The following is a 27342-nucleotide window of genomic DNA, read 5'->3' on the forward strand; positions in this document are numbered from 1 at the left end:
ATTGTATTTTAAAGCTGCGACTATGTGCATGCTAAAACAGTTCACTCTGATTGGGCTGTGGAGATACTTGTGAAGAGGTTACTTAGGAGCTGTCACAATCGATTATTTAAGTAATAGTCATTTTTTTAGGGCCAAACAATAAAAATTGACTTAAATAAGCAATAACACACCACGCGTAGTCTTCCAAAGAGTCCAGAATACCTCACCGGAAAAAGATAAACAAGGAAGCTATTACAAAAATGATTAAAAACTCTATGAATGCATATAAAAATGTGTCCATAAGGCTGTGCTTCTTACTGAAAGAGGGAGCAGTTGGAGAATTTCAAATATGCATTATGATCTCGCAAATTGGCGACTAATCACTATCGATGGATTGAGAACTTACATTTCAATCAAGCACTCAAGTTTGATTAATCAACCCTCATTTTAATATTTCTTTACAATTTCTTTGCAAATCAGTTTCCTTTTTTACTTAAAGAGCTTTCAGCTGCTTTGTTGATTATAGTTTTAGCTTGCTAATTATAGCTTATTGTAAACAATGGAAATAATGAAATGCTTTCCACTCTTGAAATCTTGCACCCATTTTTAATCTGTGCTCAGCCAGAGCCTCAAAGTTTGTAGGGATTTTTCCCCGTTGAGCACAAATCCGCCACAACTGAACTAAAAATATAAGTTTAATGAAACTCTTTCTCTGACATAGCCTGCCATTTGTGTGCCATGACTGTGGTCCATTTCCCATTTTTCATTAGAGGTACCTCTCTTGTCCATAAGCCTTGGAAAATAAACTCTAAAAGCACTTCATTAGACTGGATAGTGTTTTGTTATGACTAGAAATAGCTTCAAAACAGTTCGCACATGATTTGGACCATTAGAGGGAAGAATGTTTGAAAGGCAGTTCTACAAGCCTGGTTTGCGTTTGTAGAGTTTGCTCGTATTGTCAATAACAAACAGCTCCAGGCAGCGCTGTAAAGTGAGTCTCCACCCATGCTTAAACAGTACTGCTAGCCTCCTTAAGCCTCCCCTGCTTCATGCAGCATTTGCAAGAGGATTAGACACGAAAGCCTAATTCCACATTTATAAGCTTAAGGAAGGAGCCATGCAGTGAATGAGGCTTTTAAAACTGCACACAGCGTTTTTCATGCCATGCCTTTTCATTTAGTGTCATGCATACGCAAAATAAACCTTTTGTTGTATTTACATATTTACACCGATAATTTGCATTTAATTTGTTCTTCTGTCGATGTGAAGTGCTCAATAGCCATTGGAAGAGCAAACATGGAGCGATGCAAATGAGTCGTGAGTGCGTGTGCTCATCACACGCACTCGAGGCATCAGAGGAGAGTCGATGGAGTGTTGGCTAAGTGATTCTGAATCGCAATCATTATTTATACATCTCCAGCGCTTGGCAACCGTGCGTTTGTTCCCGTGAAAACTCATTAAAACAAGAGCTGGGGTGGAGAATGGGGAGAGAGAGAGGGAGGAGGATGGAGAAAGCCATGAGAAAGAGGAGGTGAAGAAATTAAACTTCATTTCGAGTCATGATGACTCTTGATTTTCCTAACAGGAGCAACAGGATTGAAGCTGAAGCTTATGGCGTTCTTAATTACTTTCATGCCAACTTGTCGCATTACGGCGAAATTCGCCATTTTGAGTGATGAATATACTATTCACGTGAATTATGTGGATTTGATGAGATTTTAATTTCAGAAAGGGGGGTGCCAACAGAGAATTCTGAAGGAGAATCCCTCCTCCCCTCCAAACACAGCACATCAGCAGTACACCGTCATTTTTTTGGCCAACACACAGATATACAGACCAGCTACTTCACCAAGTACATTGTGTTTACACTCTTTGTCCATTTTATCAGCTCCACTTACTGTATAGGTGCACTTTGTAGTTCTACAGTTACAGACTGTCGTCCATCTGTTTATCTGCATACTTTTTAGCCCCCTTTCACCCTGTTCTTCAGTGGTCAGGACCACCACAGAGCAGGTATTATTTGGGTGGTGGATCACACTCAGCACTGCAGTGACACTGACATGGTGGTGGTCTGAGTGGATCAGACACAGCAGTGCTGCTGGAGTTTTTAAACACCTCAGTGTTACTGCTGGACTAAGAATAGTCGAACAACCAAAAACATACAGCCAACGGCGTCCTATGGGCAGCGTCCTGTATGTGATGACCGGCACACACTGTGCAGCAAGAGATTTTACATCTACAAGATGGACAAACCAGGTAGATGCGTCTGATAAAGTGGACAGTAAGCAGACACAGTTTAAAAACTTCAACAGTGCTGCGTCTGATCCACCCAACCAACACTGCAACACCATCTGCTATAATCCGATTACCACAGGTATATCTTTTACCCAGCGAAGATGACATAACAGTTCAAGTTGGACAGCTGAGATGTACAAAGGCAAGAAAAACAACATGGCTAACTTAAACTTAAAACAGTCAGACATCCTAGACTAAAGCATGCTGCCATGATGGGCATGGAAAAAAAAAGTTTATGGACCATTTATATCTTACCTTTTGATGACTTTGTGTTAGACATTTGCTTTGATATTCTGAGTAAATGAGCATTGTAACTACCAAATTTACAGACCAAAGGCTTTTTAAACACAAGTTGATGTTTTGTAAATTCGTTTTTGGTTTTGGAAAAGGGTAGAACATGCCATAATGTACTGTCACAGTCTCACTTGTATACATCCCTGAAGCGCATCTTTTAACCACAGCTGGAGCTTTAAATTCTAAATAAGTGCATCGACATGCTGCTGAACCACTGAAAGCTTGATGGCAACGGTTACTAAGCAGTTATTCCAATATCAATATATTTCAGATCATCATTCATCCCCACATGCATTTATTATGGGAAATTAAAAGAATAGTTAAGCTAAAAATAAAATGTATAAATTATTGGGCTTACCCCAAATGTAGTTGATCAAACAAGGTGTATTTGGTGTCCGAAGTTTCTTCTTTACTTCCTTATGTGTTTTGACACTATGTGACTTTCTCTTAGCTATAAAAGTGAAAAAGGTTATGAAGCATGCTAGCTAGCTGTTGTTTGACATGTCACTGAAGGTCTGCTTTACCTCTGATCTGAATGGTCAGCACAAAAGACAGCTGCACAGGGTGCGTAAAACACGAGGCACTGAATGCACAAAGACAGAGACCAAAATATGTGTTTATTGGTCCTCAAAACACATACAGTGTGAAGCCCTATTACATAAGCAGTTTGGATAATGCTAATTAGAGGGTTATAAGCTTCCTTAACTTGTTAGCTACATTAGCCTTGTATCTCCAATACAAAACTAAAGAAGGAAAATCTAGACACCAAACATGTCTTGGACCTTTAAGGCAAATTGGGTGAAGTTTCTTTTTTGCTGAACTGCTCCTTTAGAGATAAGTAGTAAAGTCTATGTTTAGTTTCTTAACAAGCTTAACAAGCATGGTGGGCATTGGTCCTGGACAGTCATTGAATTTGAAGAGCAACAAGAGAACAAATAAATTTTTTTAACAACTTGCCTCGTTAACTCTCTCTCTCTCTCTCTCTCTCTCTGTCTCTGTCTCTGTCTCTGTCTCTGTCTCTGTCTCTCTCTCTCTGTCTCTCTCTCTCTCTCTCTCTCTCTCTCTCTCTCTCTCTCTCTCTCTCTCTCTCTCTCTATTTCAGGGCTACCTCCCTGCTAATATGGAGCGTAGGGAGCAGGTTCTCCAAAGGAAGAGAGAGGAGTATTTTGGCTTCATTGAACAGTATTACCACTCCAGAACAGATGAGCACCACAGAGACACCTATAGACAGGTAACACCCTGCAGGGCTCCAGGCTGCCAGCACAAAAACAGCTTTATTGAGGAACGCAAAGAAAGACACGTCAGCTGAACACCGCTAACGATGGCTGCTGGGGTTCCAGCAATGAGTCTGCTGCTGACTCGCTAATGCACAGTCACGATCTGTGATATGTTTAGAAATGGCCATCAAATATTAATGAAGTCTTTGGTTTAACAAAGACTTTGCTTCGTAAGTCTCTGGGCTCAAGCATGTTTTGTTCAGACCTCTGTTTTGACTCTTTTAACCCCTTGAAGTCAAGATTTCTTATTGAATTTGGTATAGTATTTAAGTATAAGTATGTAGTATTTAATTACGTACTTATGTTATGTAAGTATATCGCTGTTGTTGGAAGAAAACCTTGTATCTCCAAAATGATAACTTTTTACAGGGGAAGGAAAAACATACTTCACTTTTAATGTAAGTCAATGGAACCAGAATTTTTTCCAAGTCATTCTGGGTCATTTCTTTCAGTCCATTCATCATGAAATTTACACCCAATGTAAAGAGCCACAGGCATTTTCAAATTATGCCAAAAACTGAAAAATGTCAAAAATGGAGATACAAGGTTTTGTTCTGACAGCAGCGATTATGTGTGTTATGCAGTGGATTATACATTTAATTAACACTGAAATAAACGAAAGAGGTTAGAAAAGTGCACTCAGATCTGTTGATGCAATCAATGTCATAATAACTTAGGGAAAAAGGGTAAAAGATGGTTTTATTTATACAACAATAACATTCCAACAAATTCAAATAATAATTAACATCTTCTCTTATACTTATAAACACAAACATAGTATCAACTGAAAGTTTAAAATCCATTCTTTTGACAGAGTTTCTCTTATTATTTTAATGAGCGCTGAGTAAGAGGCATTTTATACACACGTGCAGTCAAAAATTTGGACCCACCTGACTGAACATACATTTTGATTTTAAGGCAAATGAAATTTCTTTCTAATAGTGAAGTTTATGCCTTTGTATGAAGTTATATCCAAAATAGTCATTTTAAATTCAAATTCAAAACATGAAAAAAATCCAGTACTGTGCAAAAGTCAAAGATCACTTTTCATTTTTTATGTTTCCAGTCAAAACAGCCATTAAGTACGTTATTCATTCTTCATTGTCAGGGAAGAAAAAAAAAACAACAGAAAACACATATTTAACAGAATATTACACTGAACCTTCAACAACTATGTAAAATATTTTGTTTCCATTATTTTCAGGTAATTTTTAGTTGTTCAGTGAAATCTGCAGGGATATTTTTCACACTTCCAAAGTTCAGTCTAAGAAGTTGGTTGCATTTTCTGCTACAAGTAATCCCAGACACTTTCAGTTGTGTTGAGGTCTGGACTCTGGGGTGATCAGTCCATTGTTCCGAGAACACCAGCGGCTGCTTTGGTTTGATTTGTAAATGTTCCTTCTTTTTTGTTTATTTTCTTAATGTCTTCTTGACAGCTACACATCCTTTCAGACCCATAGCGCTGAGTTGTCTTCTCACAGTTGAGGGATGGACCCTATATATTTTACTGTTTTTTTTTGTTTGTTTTTTTTTGTGCTCCTGTTTTGGAAACTGAAAAGTTTTTTTCACTTTTTACTTTCCCTCATGCAATAGATCCTCCTCAGAAATATCTCCTGAAAAGTGAATAACTTGTACTTAACTGCTGCTTTGACTGGAAACTTAATACATGAAAAGTGGTCTCTGAATTTTGCACAATGCTGTATGTGTTTTCCAGCATAAACAAGGCCTCTGTGTATTATCTGTTGGAAAAGAATCTCAGGTGGCTCCTCATGAAGCTGCTCGAGAGAACGAGTGACGCTCCATCAAAGTAGGACTATTGTCTAGAATTTAGATTAGAAGTTAGTTTGAATTATTTGACATGTATTTTAAAGTTTTGAAGAGGTTCACTGTTATTCTACAGTTCTACAGTGTGAAAAGCAGTAAAAATGATAAACAATTTTATGATCAGATGTGTCCAGACTCCAAACTTTGACCATGTGTTTTTAATTGCTGGCGATAAATGTGCCTTCCGAAGGTCATTTAAGAGGATACATCGAAGCCAGACTGTTTTAACCAGTTTTAATTGCTTTGGTGCCGTAGAGAGAGTTAGTCCTTACTCTTTCTAATTTGCAGTAGAGAATGATTTTGAGTTATTAACAGTGTTGGAATATTTCACGGTACTCTGAAAGTGCTGAGATGTTGTATGCAGGGTTTTTAGTGTAAATTGGAAGTGTTCAGCGAGGCGTGGACGCTGAGTACGGAGTAGTTTCTCGGGCTAGGTCGAATAACAACAAGGACAAGGTCGTGGAAAATAAACACAGTAACTCTCAGCCAGGCTGTGCAGGAACCTGCAAAAAAAAGTTGTTAATAAATGGAGCTTATATAGCGAGTGTTATTAATGGAGGAGCCAAAGATCGATAAGCTTATGTGTTGTAAAGTCAGGTTAATGGTGCAGGACTTGGACTCGACGGCCATTTGCCTTATTCCCTGCTTTCCACTCTGCTGTTCTGTTGGGTCGGGCTGGCCGGCGGCCGCGGGCACCTCATTTCTTCCTAGCGCGGCACAAATGAGCAGCGGACCTTTAGGGCTATTTATGAGGTTGTACTGGGGTGTTTGAATGGCCCCTGGCTGTATGCGCAGAGACACTAAATGACCTTTTAGTGTTGACACTGGCTCAACAGCAGGAGTACCGCCACACACATGAGCGCACACACGCTGGACTCTGCTGGACTCCAATGACCTCTCTCTGACCTGACCATATGCAGGCATTTCCATTCCAATACCGCTCAGAGAAAGCGGCTCGCTCCAAAATGACCCATTTTAAGAAGTGTCATTAGAGAGAGGAAAGCGGCTAATGTGCTCATCGTATTTACATTTTTAACCCAGTTTTCTGGCCTGGAGATTTGCATTTGTGGTAATGCAGAATTTTCAGTAGCTGCTTAAGAAAACAGTGGAATAGTATTGAGGTGTTGACTTCTCTTAAAAATGAAAGTTCCAGGAAGGGTTCTTTGTGCGAAGCCATAGAAGAATCAGTTTTGGTTCCCTAAAGAACCTTTAAGTGGATTTCTCGTTAGAGAACAATTTCTGTAAATGATGTGTGAGAAGTTTAAAGAACTTCCACTTAATATAAAGGTTCTAGAAAGAACCTTTGAATTGGTATAGAACCTTCTACATTATGTGAAGATTCTTCACGTTCACAAGGTTCTTTTTCAAACGTGGTTCTTTAAGTGGTTCGGCTCTGACGTCACTCAAAGAACCCTTTTTTTTTGAACATCTTTGTATTTTTAAGTGTAGAGCAAGTTGGTGTTAATTATAGTGGTAATTAAGTAACCTGAGTTGTCGTTGTTATCGTTGTCGTTTTTGTTGTTGTTAATTACTTGATTAATTGATTAACTTATTGACTGATTTAATAAAAATGTACTCAACTGTTTAACACACAATGTATAACATTGCAGAGACTCCAAAATACTGTAAAAGATAAACTAGGAAGCTTCTAGGACAAAACACTACTGGCAGAAATCTTTTTTTTCTGATTTTTGGACAAATTGCTTGTATAACAGGTCTTCTCTTGAACTGTGTTCATAAAAATATTCATAAAAGAAAAACTTAGCTGAAATAGTTCAGTGTGTATTGTCAGGTCTAATCAACTCACATGTTAATGTATTTTCCAAAGGTGTCCCTCACACATACCACACATATACAAACACACAGACACACACACTAACAGCAGGCCACGTAGGAGAAGACCAGAGTGAAGGGACACAGCACCTCCACACTTTTATTCCCTGTGTTTAAATACTATATAAATATAAATGTGTGGGGGGTGAACAGTATTAAGTCGTTGAACGTTTGTTATTTTATATGTTCTTGAGCAAAATGAGCAAAGGCCAAGGAATCTGAGGCTGAAATAATAATAAACCGCTTCATTTTTTCTTTTGGTAAACATTGAAACCACACAAGCGTTAAAATGCGTGTCAATCAAGCTCTGTTTCCTACTGTACAAGTATGCATCACCATCATTTAGCCAGTGCCAGTTCATTGAAAAGGTAAATTTTATTTGATAACTTAGAGTTGCTGTGACAGCCCTGCTGATTTGGTGTCTGTAAAAGGGGAGAAAAATAACAAAACAAACTTCTGGAAAAGTAGAGAAAGGAGGGGAAATTGAGTTTTAGGGGGGTGATTAGAGGAAAGTGGATAGGAAGTGTACAAATGAAGTGTGTTTACAGATGGTACAATGTTCTGAGTGGCCTCGGCTCGTTATGAAGCCGGATCAATGCTGCACTGTTTGGGCTTGATTGATTTCCTGAGCTTACTGTACAGGACAAAGGCATGTAGCTCTATTTAGCACTTTCTGGCTTTGATCTGCACCCTGATTTTGCCATGAATGCCTCGATGTACTGAATTGGTGCATATTTGTTTTTTTTCCAGATCCACATTGACATCCCCAGGACAAATCCACTTATCCCATTGTTCCAGCAGCCACTAGTGCAGGAGGTGAGTCCTTTCCTCTTTTTCGTGAACGTATTTGTTAGCTGTGCTCAAGCACAGACTCTTATGTTCTTTCTTCCCATCTCAAAATGGAAGCTGGGCAAGTTTGTGTTGAAGGAGTTGAATGAGAATTATTTTTGGAATGGCTTTTCAAGCGTGATCGAAGGGTCAAAGCAGGTTTTGAAGTTTCTTTCTACAGTTTGAAGGCTAACTTGCTTGCACAAGTTTACTCGGGACTAGTGTAGTGATTTGAATATATGGGTAACCAAACTCAATTTAATAACTGTTTACTTCATCATTGAGTGCGTTTACATCCACTTAATAATCCGATAACTGCAGAAAATTTCGATTTTGCCAGTAATCTGATCAACATGTTTATATGCACTTGAGTAATCAGATAATGGGTAAACTTCAGATCTACATAAGTCAGGCAGTAATCAGATTTCTGCTTTGCAACCAACCAATAAGCTCTCAGAAGAAGACGTGAAGTAAACGTAATGTAAAACTTGAACTTAATGCCGCAGCAACACTGCTTGCTTATTTCCGGTAACGGCATTTGTTTTTGCACACGCTCGGAGAAATCTGAAAGAAATCAGAGTAAGAGTTCACATGCACTGAGAAATCTGATTACTGAGCTAAAATCCCACTCTCTATCAGATTTCTTAATCAGATTTCTAGACCTTACTCCTATCTAAGAAATCAGAGTATGCTGTTTACATGACCATTTGAATAATCAGAACTGCAGAAATCCAATTATGATTGCATGTAAACGCACTCATTGGGCGGGCGCCTGTCTCATGAAGCAGGATTTATTAGCTTATGTCCACAGAAATGGATCGCTTTTTACCAGGCTTCATCACCATGGCAACTTGTGCTACCTAAGGTTAAGCTCAGGACTTGGGATCATAAACAGCTTTCGGACAAAAAGGGACAGACTTCTGACTGAGGTGGTCCTTTTTTGTGGCTTAAATCGTGTGAACAATATGACTTTTTAGCAGAGAAAACAAGTCATACTACATAAATATCAACAGTAGAAAGCAGTTATTACTCTGGTAATCACTAATACAGTGGCAGTAGGCCCAGTGTTGCTTTATACCATTATAAATACTTCACTTTCTACATATTTACAGTATAATTTCTTAGCCACTGGACTCCTTCTCGTGTTTCACGTGATTGGCTATTCATCAACGTCAAGCTTTCATATGCATGCACACAAGGATTCATCATAGCTAGATTATTTAAACCTGTGCTAACAGAGAAAGTAGTTAAGCATGGTCATAAACTGAGTTAACTGCAGCTGTGTTTGTTAGGTTTTGGGTTTTTTGAAGCTGAAACTTAGTCAGGACCACCAGAACATGCTTTGTTGGAAAGGTACCAGGCCTGAATAGTTTGAATACTTGGGTGTTGGTTCATAATATCAGGATTTGTTTCTGTATTTGTTATTCAGCGGCTTTGCTTTTAAGCCACAGAAAATGGGCCTAAAATTCAATAAAGTTCAGCAAATACAGAACAATGATTATTAATTTATGGAAAATGTTAAAAATAACATAGAACTAATGTAGTTAAAGGTATCCGAATTTCATACAGCCACATAACCTCATCTCAGAGTGCAGCACACTGTAATTTGTCCAGTTTATGATATCGCATGTGCCTAAAACACAAAAATAAATCATCAAATCAACAGAACGATCAGGAACGGATAGCCTCTTATGCTAGCTGTATACATGCCAAACTACCCATGCTTGTTTTTTTTTTTATTCATAATAGTATAAAATATTTTCTTGTTGAAATATTTGTATGTTTGTCATTTAAAAATGGGCAAATCCAAAGCGCAGTAATGATTTTAAAATGCTCATCTGTAGCTCATTGTAGTGTTACAAATGACCCGAATCAGAGCGCAGCTACTTTGAACCCTGTGGTTTTATAGGATGACCCTGTAGGGTGTTGATGTTACAGGCTACCTCCAACCGTTACCTTCAGATTTCTCTTAAAGATCAAGGTGAAATGCTTCTTAAAGCTGGAATAACTTCCTTCGTTTGCAAGAAATTGTGTCTAGTCAACATTTCTTAATGAATGAGGTGAAAACTGTGGAAATGCCTTTAGCTTAAGATTTGTGATATGCTAATTGGTAGCTTTTAAATGTCACTTCTCATTAGCGACGTTTGCATCATAGCTCCGGCACGACGGACCAATTTCACACTTGTAAGCAGGCGCTTGTGTCTGTAGTTTCATCATCATCATCAGTCTTACATTTGCACATTTTCTGCACTTCACAAAAGACTCAAATTTAGCAGTTTAGCTTCACAACTTAAAGAGAATTGTAAGCAAAGACAGAGAGAGGCTTTATGTTGATCCAAGACCTTGGCATGATTGGCTGTGAGTGGTTCTTATTACTCCTGAGATCTAGTGGTCACTGATAAGGGTGGGCAATATGACGGTATTTTATCATTATTGTGATAAATTATATCACAATATGCTTTTCTCAGCATATTGTGGATATTGTCAGAACATTTAAGAACACTGACCAACTGCATATTACCTTACAAAGTGAGTGCGATTAGGTCTGTTAATTGAATTTAGTGCAGTGCAGTTTGTAAAAAAAAAAATTGGATGAAATCATTAATGTTGTAATTATTTATTTATTTTTTTTGGTAGTGATACAGGTTCTATTTTGTCTGTTCCAGCTTATTAAACCAAATATCATGATGCATATCATGTATCCTGAAAATGTTTTAAAATATCGTCATATAATATTTTTGCCATATCGCCCAACTCCAGTCAATGATAACGTCATCTTCTTAGAAAACTGCTCAAATGCAGATACAGGAATTTCAGCTTTTCAAGTTTTGTGGGATTTTCCACAGTCTGTGCTTTGTTTACAACCGTAAAGTCGCATAAAACCTGGATTTAAGTTAAATATGTTTGGTTATTTTTGGTTTTACATAGACTAGTGTAACAAGTTTGCTGTTATGTGCTGCTGCATAGCTTCCAACAGGGGGTGCTGTGACTGTGTCATGACATGAAAACTTCAGCAAAGCAGAAGTGAATGAACAATGGGAAATGCCTTTTTGTGAATAGCCTCCTATACAATATTTGGCTAATCTTTTCAGTGTTATTAAATGCTGACTCATAAAGATTCTCATGTAAGCTGTCCTGTGTCAGTTTCTGTTGGTTGTTGATACCATTTTTGCCAGTTCTTTTATGACGGTTAAGATTAGGATATGATTAGAGCAGGATAAGGATTTAACCTGGAAAAACTACCATTATGGAGTCATTTTAAAGAAGATTCTGGTCAAAATGCTCATTTAAACGGCCTGTATCCTGCATTTGGTCCTCCTGAAGTCCACTTGATGTTTGTGTGGTTTTACACACTAAAAAGTTCAAATGATTCTAAACTCTTTGTCCTTTTGAATTAAGCAGACTGTTTTTGTTGATGTGTGCTTGAAGGGGACGTCTCATTTTTTTCAAAATTTCTACATAATTCCATCATTGACGTGTAAACAAAAATATTCAAAGTGCTTCGATGTGAAATGCTCTGTTCTAGAGAAACGTCCCGAGCCATAGTTGTTTACAGTGGTGGTGATAGGAACCAGATGTCTGAAGCGTTTAATTCCTCTAAAAGCTACATCACAGAAAGTTATTACATGAAATGGTAATGAATACATTGCATGAGTGTTGTGAGGCAAAATAGCACCTGGAATAAACTTATTTTCCAAGCTTGTGTTGTATACATTGCGACTCCTGTTTCCTGTCACCACCACTGTAAAGAAATCTCAGTAATTGAATTATGCAGACATTTTGAAACAGTAGTGGAATTCATATCATTTACATATGTGCAAATGACCTCAGTTCTGATTGGCTGCCATGTATTGTGCCTCATTCAGCAGTCCAGACTGAAACACTCCTTATAACTTCAGTGTGAACGTACTGGGTAAACAGCTGTCGGCTGAAAAGTGGATACATGTATCATCACAAAAACAACACATTTAAAAATATTGTAGCTCTGTTTTTGATATATGGACTGGGGATTCAAGTAATATGCTTTGAAACTTGTACTGTACTATACTATACTTGTACTATGTACTATGAAATGGACCCTCTAACACATTATTCTCTTTATGTTTAGCACTTGTTATGAATTGAACTTCTTTGATTTTGTGTGCCATACTGAAAAGTCTAATATGTACTTGTATATGTTTGATTTGATATTTACATTTTGGTACAATGGCGTATTTGTCTTCTGCTGCATCACAGGTGTTTGAAAGGATTCTGTTTATCTGGGCCATCCGGCATCCAGCTAGCGGCTACGTTCAGGGCATCAATGACCTTGTCACGCCGTTCTTCGTTGTCTTCCTCTCTGAGTTTGTGGGTGAGTTCAGCTGCAGTGTGAGTGAGTCCAAAACAGACCAAAGCCAAGGAGACAAATGTTTGGGCTTTCCACAGTTTGGCCCAATTATCGCACTACATCAAGATGTTTTAAGATGATGTTTTTTTTTTTTTTTTTTTCTTTCCTATCTTTTAATATGCCTGGTGGGTATAAAGAAGTCTGCCAGCTCCTCTGTCTATAGGCATTCATTCCTCCGCTGCACCACAACACCTGCCACCTGCTCTCACTAATTAGGTTCTTTTCTTTGTAAAAGAGGAGAGCTCATTAGTGTGCAGGTTTGGAAGAACTACCTGCAGACACCACGGGCTTCGCTGAATATAGTTGACTGCTCATAGTTTACGGCAATGTTCTTCACTTCCAGTCCCTCAGAGCCACAGCGCTACACACTTAAAGGAACAGTTCACATGTGCACAGCTTTCCCCCTTACCCCAAATGTAGTCCATCAACCAAGACATGTTTGGAGTGCAGAGTTTGCTGCTTTAGTTTTTCAGTGTAGCTACCAAGTAGTGGAAGCTGTAAGGCATAATGTTCTTTAAGAAAATGGACAAGCATTCATTGTGTAGTTACAGTCATCCTGAAGTCTGGTTTAATAGATAACAGCATGTCGTGCAGTAACATCAGTCTATTTGAGATTACTTAACAATTCAACATGGTTTGGTGCAGCTAATTAATGCTTTTTAGCATCAAACCAATTGGCATTAATTAGCTACATCAAACCAATTAATCCATTGCTTGTTAATCCATTAATTAGCTATGTTAGCCTTGTAGCTCTAGTGCAAAGCTAAAGAACTTGGCTGATCGATTACATATGGTACAGGGATTAATGTGATATTTTGACCTTTAAGTGCCTCCCCCATATAACAAATTCATCTTATTAGTAAAATATAAAGCCTTTATAAGCTGACTTAACTGTCTTGTGTACTGTGTCTTGTCATGTTTTGCATTTCATGTTGCATCTTAGCTCAGTAGACGCGCAGTTTGGTTGTAAGTTATGTAAGTTATGCAGGGAGATTCACTCGAAAGAGGCCCCGAATATTCTGTAATAACTCTTGCTAGGACAAAGCAATCTGAACAAAACAACGTGCAATGTGTACATCAGTATATGGAGCTTTCGAACAAGTAGGGATGCCCCTGCGTCGGGGCGATGAGGTAGGCGCCGGACAGCCGTCGCGACGTTTAACCTCCGTTTACAACTTACGGGTGCATACCCTCGTACCCCCTCATGTGTCTGGCAGAAAAGGGAGATCACTTCCAGCATCACATGTAATGCAATCAATTAGACATATGTCAAGGTATGCAGTGCATTTTTTTGGTTTGGGTTGCTTCATCCTAACGGGAGTTACAACAGAATATTCGGGGCCTCTTTCGAATGAATCTCCCTGTATATGGAAGTGTTTGTTTATTGGTCAGAAATTTTGCAGACATTCCACCACTGTGTGACTCTCACATTTGCCAGGAGCCATAAACCTTCTAATTGTTTACAAATAGGGACATTTATCTTATGTGTGCATCACAGTTAAAGCAATAACAACAAACCTTACTTAATATTTGCTTTGAATGTTCCTCCCCCTTTACACTGTTCTGGAATGTTCAGAGAAGATAATAGAACATTCTCCCTATTCAAATTGTTGTGTAATGTTCTCCCCTTTTTGGTATTGTTCTAGAATGTTCTCAATTATGCTGTTCTAGAATGTCCTTCCACATTCACACTGTTCTAGAATGTTCTCCCCCATTTCCGACTGGTTCATTTGGTGTATCACTCCTTTTTCTAAGCGTTCTAAAACAGCTGCCAGCAGTAGATGCAGTGTTTTGGTGTTTGTTGGGTGGGTGTGCTCTGGCCTTTACACTGAGCTGTGTTGAGCAGCAGAGAGGTGAAGTTGGAGCTTTCTCTCATTGCTATTCTCCAGCCTCCCTCCCTCCCCTCCCTATTTGTTTCCTCTCCTCTGCTGTGAAGGTTAATTACTTCTAGATAGTTAAGGATTACAGGAGAACAAAAAAGCAGTGCATTGATCTCTTCCCGCATGTGCCAACCTCGCAATGTCACCAGTCCACACACATCGGGACATACCCTCAGATTACCTGGAGCACTGATCGATTTCTGCCCTTTTTTTTCTCTCTTTCTTTCACACATACACACACACATTCACTCTCTCTCTCTTTTCCTTTAATCTCTCTCTCTCTGTTCTCCCCACAGCTCATTACTGAAAAGCAGGTTTTTCATCCTGATGCTTTACTTCATTCTGTTTGGGCCTTTATGCTGCTAATTTGTTTGTGTGTGTGCGGCTGTAAGAGAGACAGAAGCAATAGCTCAAGTTGAATGAGCTTCATTGATCTGCGAGGTTTAAAAGTTTAGCCAGGCTTGCGGGGGTGCTGCTGCTGCATACGTGCGTCTGGCACTCTGACGACCAATCAGATCACCCGCTCACAGCATGTCGTCCACCGAGGGGTTCGAGATAGTTGAGGGCTTGTCTGTGGGATGTCCTGGGAATAGCAGACTGATCCTCACCCTCAGACACATGTAAGAGCTATCGAGAGGGTAAAAGGCAGCTCAGGGATGACGACACTAACCAGTAATAGATACCTTGCTGCGGCTGATACTGATGGCATTAAGTGGGCCTGCACAATATGTCATTTGTTAATAAAATATCGTAAAATATGGACTTTGAAGTACTGATGTAACAGGAGGCCACATTATGCAAATGAGCATGTAATGAATCAAAACGAAATGTGCTTGGAGCATTCTGATCAAACTCAGGCATTCCAGATGAATTTCTTTATAATTATAATATTGGCATCAAACTTTTTTTTCATTAAGTTGGCTTGATAAATTGATAATTAAGTTGGCTTGATAAATTCTTCTTTTTATTATTCTGTGCTTTTTTTTTGGCAGCATTTTCACAGGTTGCATTTTTCAAACTTGAACTGCAAAACTTTACAGGAACATAAAATCTATATGGGAATAGTGTGATTGTGCTTTGGGGATTTATCTGACATTAGGTGTTCATACAGAATTCGTTCATAAACTTTTTTTTATATATATATATATACTACATTTCAAACAGCAATGGCCTTGCAACACCTTAACAACCACCTGGGATACCATAGCAATGGCCTAGTGACATAATAACAACTCCGTGGATACCGTAGCAACAGCCTGTCAACACCCCTAATCATCCACCTGCTTTGTCGAGCCAACTTCATTCACAAACTTTCACTTTCTGATTGTTATTATTAACAATACTACTACTACTGCTACTACTGTTAACTATTACTACTACTACTACTATTACTATTACTACTATCACTAGAACTACTATCACTAGAACTATTATCACTAGAACTACTATCACTATTACTACTATTACTATTACTATGATCACTAACTACTATTACTGCTATCACTATAACTACTATGACTTTTACTACTACCACTATAATTACTATGACTATTACTACTATGACTATTACTGTGATCCTTATAACTAATATTACTATTATTACTATCACTATAACTACTATTACTATGACTACTATCACTATAACTACTATTACTATGACTACTGTTACTATTATTACTTTTACAATTTCTGTTGCTACTATCACCAATACTACTATCACTATGACTGCTATTACTGTTGCTACAGTTACTATTGCTACCATTACTATGACTACTATTACTTTTACTACTATTATTATTTTGGGGAAAATATAAAGCGTAAATATAGCCTGTGTAAAGGTTGACACACTTTATATTTTGTTTTATTTTTCTCCCAATATGTTAAACTCAGCAAATAAATAGAAATAATTTTGCACTAAAATGTACAGAAAAACACTAAGTTTGTTCGCTGTAGAGTATGTGTGTTCACTTATTTTCATTTAGAAAATCAACAAAACATGTATGTACACACAGGCCTACACTGCCACTGATGTATCTTGAATAGGTAAATCTGCTACTCTTTTGGGTAACTTGAACTGCATGGCTGGGTGACTTTCTAGGACCGCATGATGTGCTTCTGTCTTCTCAGAGAACCTCCTCAGAGGAAAAAAGCATGAGAGAGATATAGAGAGAGGAGTATTGGTTCTTCTGAGCCAGCTCGATAGCAGGTAGTGAAGTGTTTTAAAAGAGAGCCGGCAGGCTCAGAAGTCACAATGCCCTTTGGTTTAAAGTATTGGTATTGATAAGCTAAAGCATTTGAAGTGGAGGGAGAGAGAGAGTGAGAGTGTGTGTGCGTGTGTGTGTGCGCGAGAGAGAGAGAGCATGCTCCCAAAGGGCAGATCATCTTACTTACTCTGACAAGAGAAGAGGCCTGTGGAGAATACACACACACACACATGCACACAATTTTGCTCTACATCACTAAAGGATGGGATTATTTTAACCATGGTGACGCAACTGCAGCATCAGTTTGTTAAAGGTTAATATAGCCTTAGTCGATGCATACTGTACTTCTCACCAAGAGTGTAGGGACACGTAGCTTTTCCAAATGTTTTCAGTACAAATTGTCAGTACACGATTAAGTAACATATTGAAGGCTATGCAGGGTTATTTAGAGGAAAACAGTATCACAGGTGTTAATGCTTGTGACCACATTAGTGACAGTGCTGCTTTGGGTATAATGGGTCGACACATTTTATCCCCTTGTGATGTCAGCAATCATCAGCATTGAAACCTTTCAGCTGTTTAAACCCCTGTTGGATCTTCATGCAGGCAGAACCTGCTGTTCTTACCAGGGAAAGACACGTAGATGCACATGACTGAAAACTATGTCCAAACATATATTAGCAAATAGCTGTTTTATGTTAACAAAACCTTTTATATTGTTTCTTATTTCCAAAGAGAACATTCAAATTTTGAAAGAAGGCAAGCTTTTGACTGGCTGGACTGTCTGTGACATTAGTGATGGACATGAGTAGTCAGTTAACCATATACTCATTATATACCATATAGGCAGTACATGACCACCAAATTGATCATTAGGGCTATGTAATGGGAATATGGTTAACTGACTACTCAGGTTGATCATTATGACAATCAAGCCAGTCAAACGTTTGCCTTCTTTACAGATTTTAATTGCTACTTAAAGTTTACAGTCCCAGTGTGTATCTCACTTGAATCTTGTCTTGACAGTGTTGCTCCTCCTGTTGTCAAAGGGTCTGGTAGGTTTCATCGATCAACATGGCCAAGGACTGTTTAGTTTGGCATTAAGGGGCCATTTGATGGACATGCAACATGACCAATCACTGTTTGTTGTTTTTGTGTGATGCGTAGAGGGAGATCATTGACCAAACACACCCATTTGAAACATAGAGGCGAGCAGTGTCTCAGCTGAGACCAAGAAATGCCAAGTCAGTTTTAAACAAAACTGTTAATAACTTTTAAAGATGCTATACTGCAGGTATTAGAGACTTTTTTTCAATCAGAGCACTGAATCTCACTGTTAAAGGCTTGTTGTAGTGACTATGCAGAGAAGACAACTGCTTGCTGCCGGTGACTAGCATTTAGGAAAAGCAAGGCAAGCTTATTTGTTTAGCACCTTTTTCATACACAGTGGCAATTCAAAGTGCTTTACGTAAACACAGATAAATAAAAGCATTAGATAATCATACATCTCGAGATCTAACACCTCAAAAAGGCTTTTGCAAAGATGGTTACAAAGGCAAAGTTTAAAGAAAGTAAACAGTAATAAACATAGAAAAGCTTTTAAAAAAAAAATAGAGGCCTAAATATTTACAAAGAAATGCAATTGCAATTATACTGTAGTCATTTCTTGCACCCCAAGTGAGGACGATCACCAGGTTACGGCTGCAGCCGTAACTGAAGAAAATCTTAATTCATAGTAATACCAGCCTCTAAGGTGTTAATTAATCTTTGGGATGCCAATGCTAGCACTTTTATAAAACCTCTAAAGAATTGATAAAAGTTTAGGAGAACGCTTAGAAAAAAAAAACAAGAGCTTAAAATAAGACAATAAAATAACAAAATAAGGGATTAAAACAAATTAAAATAGTTTTTAAAGTGCAGTTAAAATTTCACTTAAAGAGCGAAAGACAATAAAATAACAACTAAAATAAGGGATTAAAAGAAATTAAAATAATGATAGGGTGCAGTGCTAGGCACCAAAAAACAAGAACGTGTTTAGTCTGGACCTAAAGATGGATTCATTTGGAGCATATCTACTTTTGCCTGCTAAAAATAGCATTTTTATTTTAGGCTTTTGTTTGTTTGCTTGTTTTTGTTTTTTATACTGTATACAGTACAGAAATGTAGTTCAGCTCCACTGTTGGTATAAAAGTCATATGAATACAACACAATATAATGAATTTAATGAGTATAGATTTAAGATGTGTAATTCATTTTTAGTTTTCTCAAAGTAATCAAATACTTATTAAGCTTCCTGGACAAAAAAATAGTCACATTTCGTGTTTAAGGTTGTAGTAACTTAAGGCTCCTGCACATGGCGTTGCACGAGGATGATTGGGCTGTAAATACCTTGTGCGGATTCATAGATTGAGAAGAGGTGGTACAGTGCAGTGAATGTCTCATTCAATATGTGGAAAATGGGTCGCAAAGCCGATGTTCATGATTGGCGGAAAGGAATGATTGCATGTGGGCTGCCAAAGGCCATAGTGAGAAGGAAGTAGCTGAATTTGCAGGTGTATTGAAGCGTACGGTCATACGGGTCGACCAGCAGTGGTAAAAATCCCAGTCTACAGGAAATTCTCATCAGAATTGTGGCCGAAAGACGAAACCGACAGACAGGGACTGCCGGCATCTTTCACAACTTAAATAAATATCGCTTCCCTGCGTTGTGTTCTTTCAGAAATTGGTTGTGAAGGACCTGCGTTGGCTTCAGGAAGTAATTATTGCCTGAAAGTGAAGCAATTTTTATGCAAGGTGACTTTTTTTTTTTGTTTTTGTCCGGGGAGCTTATTTTGTATTTGAGCGTGTGACCACAAAATTACCCATGTTGTACCTTTTTTAATTGATGCTGATTTTCGTTCTTTGCATTGCACATTTTGCTTGCTGCTGTTGCTGGTTATGGGAGTACATAAGTGGAGCATGGCACAATGACCTCATTGCTATAAGGGCTCAGGGTATTGTGGGTCCTAAAACCTCTCTTTGTATCCTCAAACAGGATTTCCTCTGTGTGGTCCAAAGCTGCTTTTTGCAGCCGTGTTTTTGCCGTGTGGATGTGTCTGTCCGGGCCGGTGCGGAAGGCTGTTGAGGTGCAGAGTGCGAATATTGGAAGCTAAAGCTAAAGGGATCAGGAGTAATAGCCTGAGTCTACATCTCCGTGACATCCGGTCATCCAGCCTAGCCCTGCGCTTGACTGTGTGGCCAGGCAGGCCCATTCGTTTACTATTCACTTTAGCCTCCCTTGCTTTTTTCCTCTTCCATAATCCCTTGCTTTTTTTCTCCCCTCCTTCTCTTTGCTGTCCAAACACCTGTTTGGCCTCACCCCTGGTGCTCCAGCTGCTGGTGCTGCAATGCAGGGATATCGTTGCTGCTCTGTCAGTGTTAAAGGGGGCCAGAGCAGATCTGCTCGCACTCCGAGTGACCGATGTGTTCCACTTCTGCCCCTAGATCAGGATTGTGTTAATCAAGAGTTTAGACTGATACTTTGGCCAAAAATCGTACCTGCACAGTTTTCTCTTCACCTCATATATAGTAGGTCAGCCAAGACATGTTTGGTGTGTGAAGTTTGTGCAAACTGAATGCCTAATGCTGCATTTACACTGATGTGGAACACGAACTAGCGATGAACATGAAGTCCAATTGACACGTCGTCTTCCTCAGTAAACATTTATGTAAATAATGTTCTTCCTCTTTTGTTTTTTGAATAATCAATAATTGTTTTTGAATAATCAGATGATGCATATGATCAGTCAAGATCATATGCATCATCAGAACTGATAAGATTAGACTAAGATTTGGATTTGAGGATCAGAGTTCGCTCACATGCACTCAATAATCTGATCATAACCGGATTTCTGCAGTTATCTGATTATTCAAATAGTCATGTAAACAGTACTTTAGTAATTTTAGCTCAGTAATCAGATTTCTCAGTGCATGTGAACTCTTACTCTGATTGCTTTCGGATTTCTCAGTCTGCGCATGCGTAGAAACAGTCTGCGGAACCGGAAATAAGCAAGCAGTGTTGCTGCAAAATGGCAGCAGAACACTTTTGGAACGACACTGAAAACAACTACATGCTTGACGAAATGAAGGATTTAAATATTCTTCATCTTCTAGATGATGCATTTTCATATTTTCAGGTAAAGTGGCGCAATGTTTAAAAAAAAAAAGTTTTACATTGTGTTTGTCACGTCTTCTTCTGTGAGCTTATTGGCTGGTAGCAAAGCAGAAATCTGATTATTGTCTGACTCATGTAGACCCAGAGTTTCCCCATTATCTGATCGGATTACTGACAAAATCTGACAAAGTTTTCTGATAATTAAGTGGATGTAAATGCACTCATTTTTGGTTATCAGTCAAGATCAGTCATTTCTAGGGCTTAACAATTTGGGATGACTAATTGCGATTTTTCTGACCAATGTTTTTACTGTGACTTAAATTGTGATTATCTATAAAGTAAAATCCAGTAGTCACTTGCATAAAATCTTAAATTTTGCTGAGGTTTTCCTTTGCCTTGAGTAAGCTGCTCAAAATCCCTTCAGGAAAGTGTTTAAGTGGAAAGTAAAATAAAATAATTGTGAATTGAGTTTTAGATCCTTAGTTTAAATTTAGTGTTTTTGACTGTTACAAGATTAAAATGTAAAATTACAGCTTTAAATTTATCCCTAAACCTTTTCACTTAAGTTAGATACTTAAGGTGTGTTATGCGAGTGAGCGCAGGCCTGTTATTTTGAGCAAGAAGGTGAGACTGTACACTTTTTCTCGCTAGAGGCTTGAACACTGAGCACAGTGCGACAGAATGCCAGTTACTTGTGCTTGTGTTATGTACACAGAACAATGTCGCTTTTGATTGGTCTAATCCATCTACAGTTAAGTTAAATTTGAAACTTAAGACATCGTTAAACTTTGTTGATAAAGGCTAGAATTAAAACTGCAGCTCCTGCGATTTTGAAAATGACACTCTTTCAAATTGAGATGTCAAAACAATTCATCATTCAGCCCTTGTCATTTCAGTATATTGACATCCAACCTGTCTTCTTCCCACTCATATCTGTATTTAGAGGCAAAGAATTATGTTTAAATATGCGATCTTTAGCCGGTGGTCTTCCATGTTGCGCAGCAATGTTTAAAAAGCACAACGAATGTTTCACACGCTGAGTTGCAGACACAAATCATGCTCATGCTAACCGGCTTTTGATTAGGTAAACACATTTCTTTGGGCAGATTCATTTGCATAAAGTTAATCCTCGCTCAACTTTTTTGACACATTACATCCCAAATCTGACGTCCAGACCCATCATGCACCTCACATCCAGATCTAGCAGAACTAACTCATCCCATTGAAAATGAATGGGATCAGTTGCAGTGTGCTGCTGCGCCGGAGCAATGAAAATGCAGCGTTAGTCATCACGCGCTTGCTTCAAACTGCATTACGTTTAATCTCAGATAGACTTGTTTATGTGGTTTCTGACTCTGTATGACAGACTGTTATCTATAAAGATGAGCAAATATACAGAGCAGTTGCAGCAGTCTTGAGTTTTGTCGCTACCTTTCCATTTTTATAGACAACAGTTTATCACACAGTGTCATGAACCACATAAGCAAATCAATTTGAGCACTTAAAGGGGAATTCCACCTTTTTTTTTCTTTTTTTTTTTTACATTTGAAATTAGCATTTAGCATTTTATTTACTATCCTAAATCATAAATGAACACACACGTTTAGTATGTAGTGTTGATTATGGTAAAACCAGAGCCGCTTTATGAGGAGCCTGGCCTCTTCCTATTTCCCCCGTTATATCAAAAACAGCATTGAAAACCAGCAGAGGGCACTTGCGAGCAAGTCCTCAATGAATAGGGGTTAAAGGAGCTCAACGGCTCCTTTAGTTTCTAGTCACTCGCCCAGAACTTTCCTTTAATTTTAGAAAGCAGAAGGATGTATTTAACTGAAACAGCAAAGAAAACTTACCTGTATGTTTAATTTATTCTACAGCAAACTGGTTTCAGGCAGCAGGACGCTAGTATTACTGCTACTGAGTGTTGATTGGTTGGCGAGCGGAGCAGCTCATTGGCTGTTCGCGCTCATAGGCGTTATAAACGTACATGAAACTCTGTTTTTAAACTCCACTGTAAACAGTTCTAACTCGATACATTTCAGTAAAACACAGCATTTTACATCAAACCTCTCCAACTTTGTTTACATCTTAATCATTTAATGATGGAGGAATTTTGAAAAATTGGTGGAATTGCACTTTAGGAGCTGTATATGGTTTGGAGCAGGTTTGTGAAGATTTAGGCTGCAGTTTTTCTAATGATAACCGAGCAGCTATACGCTTGTTTTGTGTTTTGTTGTTTTTTTTTCCACCCCAACCATTTCTTTGATCATCTTTGTTAGTTTCCAGTGAGAGCTCTCAGTCTGAGAATGGTCGGTCTTTTGTTCGACACTTGAACTTTAATTTTGACCTTCAGTTTGGTTCCGACTCACCTTTGGTTCTCTGCAGTGGCGGCGCTGCTGATTGACTGACTGATTGACTGAATTGCCTTCACATCACACAGCCTGCATACAAACACACACACACACACACACCTTCACTTCTCTTCTGTTTCGTTCTCTCTCTCTCTCCCTCCCTCCCTGTCTTTCCTTCTTCCATTTCTCTTCTATTCTCTTTCCTTTCCCCCTTTCTCATCTCTCTCTCTCTCTCTCTGCCTCTCTCTCTTTGTTTAATTCCCACATCTTTGTTTATACATTTTTCTTCCTTTCTCTGTTACCTTTTCCCCTTTTTCATATCTCTCCGCCTCTCTCTCTTTCATTCATCCATTTTTCTTTTTTCTTTGTCATGCACATTATTTTATTCCGTCTTTCTTCCTTTCTCTTTCACATTCTCTGTTTTATTCTCCCTTCATCTCTCTCATTTTATTTAGCCTCTTTCCACCTCCGTCTCTCTCCTCTCTCTCTCTCTGTCACAGTCTGATTTGTTATTCTCCCTTCCATTCTTCTCTTTCATCCATTCCTTTTCTTTTGTGTTTCGTTCACTCTCTCTCTGTCTCTCCCCATGTGTATTATTAAGCAGAACGAATAAAATATAAGGACAGAGAGAGAGAGAGAGACTGTGTGTGTGTGTGTGTGTGTGTGTGTGCATGTGTGTGGTTATAGCTGTGGTGTGTTACGCTGGTGGTCTGCTGGGGTGTTGAGTGTTTTTAGGGGTTTAGCTGAATCTCGAGAGCAGAATGTGTGTAACAGCACCGTTTAACACAAACTGATTAAATAGTGCGAAGAGATGACGAGAGAGAATAATACAGAAAGGGGGAGAGGGAGAGTATTAAAGGGAGTATTAAAGAGAGAGAGAGAGAGAGAGAGAGTATAAAAGCATGAGTGAGTGCTAAAGAAAAGGGGGAGTATTACAGAAAGGGGGAGAGTATTAAAGAAAAGGAAAGAGAGTAAGTGTTAAAGAGAAGGAAAGAGTATGAAAGATAAGCAGTAAGGGTAAAAGAGAAAGGCAGAGAGTCTTTGTGACCATGAATATTAAAGGAAAGGAGGAGAGAAAGAGAGAGGGGGAAGAGTCTTAGCAGAAGAGAGAGGAATAAGGAGGGTGGAAGAGCAAGAGTGAGTGTTAGAGACAAAGAAAATTGAAGAAAGTGAAGGAGAGAATTAAAAAGGGAGAGGAAGAGTAGTAGAGAAAAGAGTCTTTGAGGAAAGATAGAGAGTCTTTGAGAAAGGATAGAGAGAGAGTCTTTGAGAAAGGATAGAGAGAGAGTCTTTGAGAAAGGATAGAGAGAGAGTCTTTGAGAAAGGATAGAGTGAGAGTCTTTGAGAAAGGATAGAGTGAGAGTCTTTGAGAAAGGATAGAGTGAGAGTCTTTGAGAAAGGATAGAGAGTCTTTGAGAAAGGATAGAGAGGGAGAGAGTCTTTGAGAAAGGATAGAGAGAGAGTCTTTGAGAAAGGATAGAGAGAGAGAGAGTCTTTGAGAGAGGATAGAGAGTCTTTGAGAGAGGATAGAGAGTCTTTGAGAGAGGATAGAGAGTCTTTGAGAAAGGATAGAGTGAGAGTCTTTGAGAAAGGATAGAGTGAGAGTCTTTGAGAAAGGATAGAGTGAGAGTCTTTGAGAAAGGATAGAGAGTCTTTGAGAGAGGATAGAGAGAGCGAGTCTTTGAGAAAGGATAGAGTGAGAGTCTTTGAGAGGAAAGAGATCGAGTCTTTGAGAAAGGAAAGAGGGAGCGAGTCTTTGAGAAAGGAAAGAGGGAGCGAGTCTTTGAGAAAGGATAGAGGGGAGAGTCTTTGAGAGAGGATAGAGAGAGCGAGTCTTTGAGAGAGGATAGAGAGAGCGAGTCTTTGAGAGAGGATAGAGAGAGAGAGAGAGTCTTTGAGAAAGGATAGAGAGAGAGTCTTTGAGAAAGGATAGAGAGAGAGAGAGAGAGTCTTTGAGAGAGGATAGAGAGTCTTTGAGAAAGGATAGAGAGAGAGAGTCTTTGAGAAAGGATAGAGAGTCTTTGAGAAAGGGTAGAGAGGGAGTCTTTGAGAAAGGATAGAGAGGGAGTCTTTGAGAAAGGATAGAGAGAGAGAGAGTCTTTGAGAGAGGATAGAGAGAGAGAGTCTTTGAGAAAGGATAGAGTGAGAGTCTTTGAGAAAGGATAGAGTGAGAGTCTTTGAGAAAGGATAGAGAGAGAGAGAGTCTTTGAGAGAGGATAGAGAGTCTTTGAGAAAGGATAGAGAGAGAGTCTTTGAGAAAGGATAGAGTGAGAGTCTTTGAGAAAGGATAGAGAGAGAGAGTCTTTGAGAAAGGAAAGAGGGAGCGAGTCTTTGAGAAAGGAAAGAGGGAGCGAGTCTTTGAGAAAGGATAGAGAGGGAGATAGTCTTTGAGAGAGGATAGAGAGAGCGAGTCTTTGAGAGAGGATAGAGAGAGCGAGTCTTTGAGAGAGGATAGAGAGAGCGAGTCTTTGAGAGAGGATAGAGAGAGCGAGTCTTTGAGAGAGGATAGAGAGAGCGAGTCTTTGAGAGAGGATAGAGAGAGCGAGTCTTTGAGAGAGGATAGAGAGTCTTTGAGAAAGGATAGAGAGAGAGAGTCTTTGAGAAAGGATAGAGAGTCTTTGAGAAAGGATAGAGAGAGAGAGTCTTTGAGAAAGGATAGAGAGGGAGAGAGTCTTTGAGAAAGGATAGAGAGAGAGTCTTTGAGAAAGGATAGAGAGAGAGAGAGTCTTTGAGAAAGGATAGAGAGAGAGAGTCTTTGAGAAAGGATAGAGAGGGAGAGAGTCTTTGAGAAAGGATAGAGAGAGAGTCTTTGAGAAAGGATAGAGAGAGAGAGAGTCTTTGAGAAAGGATAGAGAGAGAGAGTCTTTGAGAAAGGATAGAGTGAGAGTCTTTGAGAAAGGATAGAGTGAGAGTCTTTGAGAAAGGATAGAGACAGAGAGTCTTTGAGAAAGGATAGAGAGTCTTTGAGAAAGGATAGAGAGGGAGTCTTTGAGAAAGGATAGAGAGAGAGAGAGTCTTTGAGAGAGGATAGAGAGTCTTTGAGAAAGGATAGAGTGAGAGTCTTTGAGAAAGGATAGAGAGAGAGAGTCTTTGAGAAAGGATAGAGTGAGAGTCTTTGAGAAAGGATAGAGACAGAGAGTCTTTGAGAAAGGATAGAGAGTCTTTGAGAAAGGATAGATAGAGAGTCTTTGAGAAAGGATAGAGAGGGAGTCTTTGAGAAAGGATAGAGAGAGAGAGAGTCTTTGAGAGAGGATAGAGAGAGAGAGTCTTTGAGAAAGGATAGAGAGAGAGTCTTTGAGAAAGGATAGAGTGAGAGTCTTTGAGAAAGGATAGAGAGTCTTTGAGAAAGGATAGAGAGGGAGAGAGTCTTTGAGAAAGGATAGAGAGAGAGTCTTTGAGAAAGGATAGAGAGAGAGAGAGTCTTTGAGAGAGGATAGAGAGTCTTTGAGAAAGGATAGAGTGAGAGTCTTTGAGAAAGGATAGAGTGAGAGTCTTTGAGAAAGGATAGAGTGAGAGTCTTTGAGAAAGGATAGAGTGAGAGTCTTTGAGAAAGGATAGAGAGTCTTTGAGAGAGGATAGAGAGAGCGAGTCTTTGAGAAAGGATAGAGTGAGAGTCTTTGAGAAAGGATAGAGTGAGAGTCTTTGAGAAAGGATAGAGAGTCTTTGAGAAAGGTTAGAGAGAGCGAGTCTTTGAGAAAGGATAGAGAGGGAGAGAGTCTTTGAGAAAGGATAGAGAGAGAGTCTTTGAGAAAGGATAGAGAGAGAGAGAGTCTTTGAGAAAGGATAGAGAGAGAGAGTCTTTGAGAAAGGATAGAGTGAGAGTCTTTGAGAAAGGATAGAGTGAGAGTCTTTGAGAAAGGATAGAGACAGAGAGTCTTTGAGAAAGGATAGAGAGTCTTTGAGAAAGGATAGAGAGGGAGTCTTTGAGAAAGGATAGAGAGAGAGAGAGTCTTTGAGAGAGGATAGAGAGTCTTTGAGAAAGGATAGAGTGAGAGTCTTTGAGAAAGGATAGAGAGAGAGAGTCTTTGAGAAAGGATAGA

The 27342-nt window shown here is 38.9% G+C and overlaps 1 protein-coding gene across 1 annotated transcript in view; it reads left to right on the plus strand.

The window, feature by feature from the left end:
* The window catches only part of tbc1d22b (TBC1 domain family, member 22B), an 83158-nt gene that overhangs the window by 24164 nt on the left and 31652 nt on the right, over positions 1–27342 (plus strand). Inside the window, exons 5-7 of the mRNA XM_036579359.1 lie at positions 3671–3799; positions 8253–8318; positions 12567–12681. Coding sequence (XP_036435252.1) covers positions 3671–3799; positions 8253–8318; positions 12567–12681 — 310 coding nt within the window. The remainder of the gene's footprint in view (positions 1–3670; positions 3800–8252; positions 8319–12566; positions 12682–27342) is intronic.

This window comes from Colossoma macropomum, unplaced genomic scaffold, assembly GCF_904425465.1.
Source record: "Colossoma macropomum unplaced genomic scaffold, Colossoma_macropomum, whole genome shotgun sequence".
In the NCBI taxonomy this organism is placed as follows: Eukaryota; Metazoa; Chordata; class Actinopteri; order Characiformes; family Serrasalmidae; genus Colossoma; species Colossoma macropomum.